The sequence below is a fragment of the Rosa chinensis genome, chromosome 2 (assembly GCF_002994745.2).
Source record: "Rosa chinensis cultivar Old Blush chromosome 2, RchiOBHm-V2, whole genome shotgun sequence".
NCBI classification, from domain to species: Eukaryota; Viridiplantae; Streptophyta; class Magnoliopsida; order Rosales; family Rosaceae; genus Rosa; species Rosa chinensis.
The window spans coordinates 78,247,358-78,250,258 of record NC_037089.1 but is presented as its reverse complement, the minus strand read 5'-3'; the positions used below and the strand labels follow the sequence as shown (position 1 = coordinate 78,250,258).

Sequence of the window (2,901 nt, the reverse complement as noted above, 5' to 3'; positions counted from 1 at the left end):
AGCCCAGAACCTGAGTACGTCCACCCAAAATCCTGTTTTGAGTTTTGCAACTCTTTAATTTAATATCATTTTATGAGGCAACCTGATTTAAGACTAATATAGACAGCTTAATTACATGCTAATCACTCATCTCTTTTCCGCCATGGGACAGTTGAGGTGGTGTAAATTGAGAAAGGATATAAAAAAGGAGTAGGATTATGATATGTACTGATCAATAAGAGTTGGATAACTTGAACTATTCCAAAACAGAAACTTTCCTTCATTGATGTTCAATTTGAATAATGATTGCACAAACAAGCAGTACATCTGTTCGTCGGGAAAAAAAGTTACCACTGATGTCATAAATATAACAGCTGCAATATTAGTTTGTGTATACATTTTAGGAAAGCTTAGTATAAGTTTTGCCGAATAAAAGACCTATAGAATAGTTTTTGTCTGAAATCTCTGGGTTCTTGCCTTCAGCAAGATTCTTGACGTTCATGGTGGCGTTGATACTAACAACCAACGGCTCATCCTTCCCTACCCACCAACTTCCAAGCTTTACCTTAACTGGTGCTTTTATTGCAACAAGCAAAGGGATCTTGTCGTTGTTCTTCAATTTCGATGCAAGTGATTCACCGGAGCCTGCTGCCCAATCTTCTTTTTTCAAGTCCCCTTTGAGATCGATTTTAATCATTGTCACGTTCTTTTTGGGTTGAAAGATATTTGGGATGGTCCCGGAACAAAGCGTGACATTTGAGTACAAGACTTGGACCGAGTTGTCCTTCGGCTCCTTTCCTTCTCCGTATGTGATTTCGATGTACTTGTTGGGATTGTCAGCTTTTGCAGTGATCTCAAGGTGTGACTTGAGGCTGAAATCGTCGCTAATGTTGAAGGATTTGACTTCAAACTTATCGATGCTGAATTTGGGTGTGTGAGGCTTGATTATAAAGTAGGCAAGAACGATGCCACCGATAATCAGAACTAGGGTTATGAACAAGCAGCAGCAACAACAACAATACACCTTTAAGCAACTGCAGCCACCTCTACGACTGCCTGCTCCAGGATGGCCATAGCGAGGAACGTTACGGCCATAGGGTCCAGGAGGCGGGTAGGCACCTGGTGGCGGGTTGTAAGGCCCTGGGTGCATGATGACGGATCGGTAATGATATGTTATTAACTTATTAGTCGATATAAGTACGTACGTCTGTAGGTTTAAACGTACGTGAAGAAGAAGAAAGAAATTTAGACTCCTCCTTTCTTCCTCCTCTTGGGTGTGGGTGATGATCAGCTTAATTCGAGATCACGGGGGGTATTGTGATGCATATGGGGATATATGATGGATTAAGTTTCCATTTATTGAGGACTTAATTTGTTACATATGTGCGGGTATCGTCAAACATTGACTTGCTAGCTACAAACCACTGGCAATGTATGCATTTGGGGTATTGTAATTGTACGTCAACCCGAGTTTTACTCGCTCGACTCTCAAGATTAGGCTCCCATATATTGAAATGAATCTTCGGTACAATCCATCGATCTAGTATTAATCACACAATCCTATAAGCCCTGCATTCGGAAAAACCAACTGTTTGGCATCCCTTTAATTTGCTCCTGACCTGAACACAACACTATTGTGCGGAAGCGTAACAAACACAATATTAATATGGAACTAGATGAGCAACCAAGCAACGAAAAAAAAAAGCAAACACAAGAACACAAGAATTTATAGTGGTTCACTCAATCAATGTGATTGAGTTACGTCCACTTTCGGAGCCGGCGAGAAATTCCACTATAATCAATTGGAGAGAATACAATTAGAGTTTGATGATAAACTCTCTACCCAAAATCCCAATACACCAATACCTAGTTAACTCTCTCTCTCTCTGCAATACTGGTGGCATATATGTGTATTGCCTAATTAATCTAGACATACATACATATATGTTCTCTCCTAATTTGTGAGCCCCGGAAAAGTTTATCGAGCTTAATGGAGATCATACGTGAAATTTTTCAACGACCTCGATAAATGTCAAGATGCTCGAGGAAATTTTCCGAAATTTTCATAAAGTGAAATCCTCGATTTAAGAGTTGGATAATAAAGTACACGACACGACGAGTTCGTGGAAATTTTCGGAAGATTTTTCGGACACCCGAAGTGTTTATAATGAATTTCCGAAGTTTGGAAATTATGGAAATTCATTTAAATAAAAAGAAATTTCTGCGGTGCAATCGTGGCCAGCCATCCATCCACCGCTTGATCGTGGCCGTTCACTGTTAATTGGACAACTTTATAGGCCTGTGAACAGTGAGATTAAAACCTGAAAGATTGAGAAAGCTTAGGTGTGTATCTGGGAATGAAACACACGTTAGAGTGCATGAGATAGTTGAGGTGTGTATCTGGGAATGAAGCACGCGTCCAGACTTCTGGTTACCCGCCTAACCACTGACCCACTCTCACCTATTTCATCTTCCTCTCTTCTAGTCTGCCGCAAAACCATGCACTGAGAGCAAAAGCTAAACGCTTTGGGTCTGGATTCCTTCATCGAATCGGTTTACTCTCCCTTGCGTTCCATTAAAAGTTTCACCAATCTCACTCCTCTACTTGTGTAATCATCGCCAACCACCCAGGGGCGGATCTAGTATGTAAGTGGGGCGGGCTATAGCCCGTCCGAAGATTTTGGACAAAAAAAAAAACTAGATGTATATATATATATATTTTAGTTGGGTATTAGTGTATTATAGACAATTCCAGCCCGTTCGAGTATTCGACTAACTCGCCCTTCATCACTTTGTGTCTTCGTCAGTCCCTCTCCTCCTCATCTCACTTCGGCTCCCAGGCTCCCAGCCTCCTCCTCCTCGGCTCCTCATCACTTCGATTGCAGCTCTGGCCTCTGGGAGTTCGATTCTTCGACTGCACTT

The 2,901-nt window shown here is 41.4% G+C and overlaps 1 protein-coding gene across 1 annotated transcript; it reads right to left on the bottom strand.

Moving 5' to 3' along the window:
• Positions 1–236: 236 nt before the first annotated feature.
• On the bottom strand, positions 237–1,303 carry LOC112185093 (NDR1/HIN1-like protein 13). The gene has a single exon (XM_024323305.2). The coding sequence runs from the start codon at positions 1,127–1,129 to the stop codon at positions 380–382; it is 750 nt and encodes a 249-aa protein (XP_024179073.1). The 5' UTR covers positions 1,130–1,303; the 3' UTR covers positions 237–379.
• Between the last annotated feature and the right edge of the window lie 1,598 nt (positions 1,304–2,901).

What these genes read in the sequence shown, in the direction of transcription:
- LOC112185093 (XM_024323305.2), bottom strand. Translation starts at nt 1,129, where the DNA reads ATGCACCCAGGGCCTTACAACCCGCCACCAGGTGCCTACCCGCCTCCT.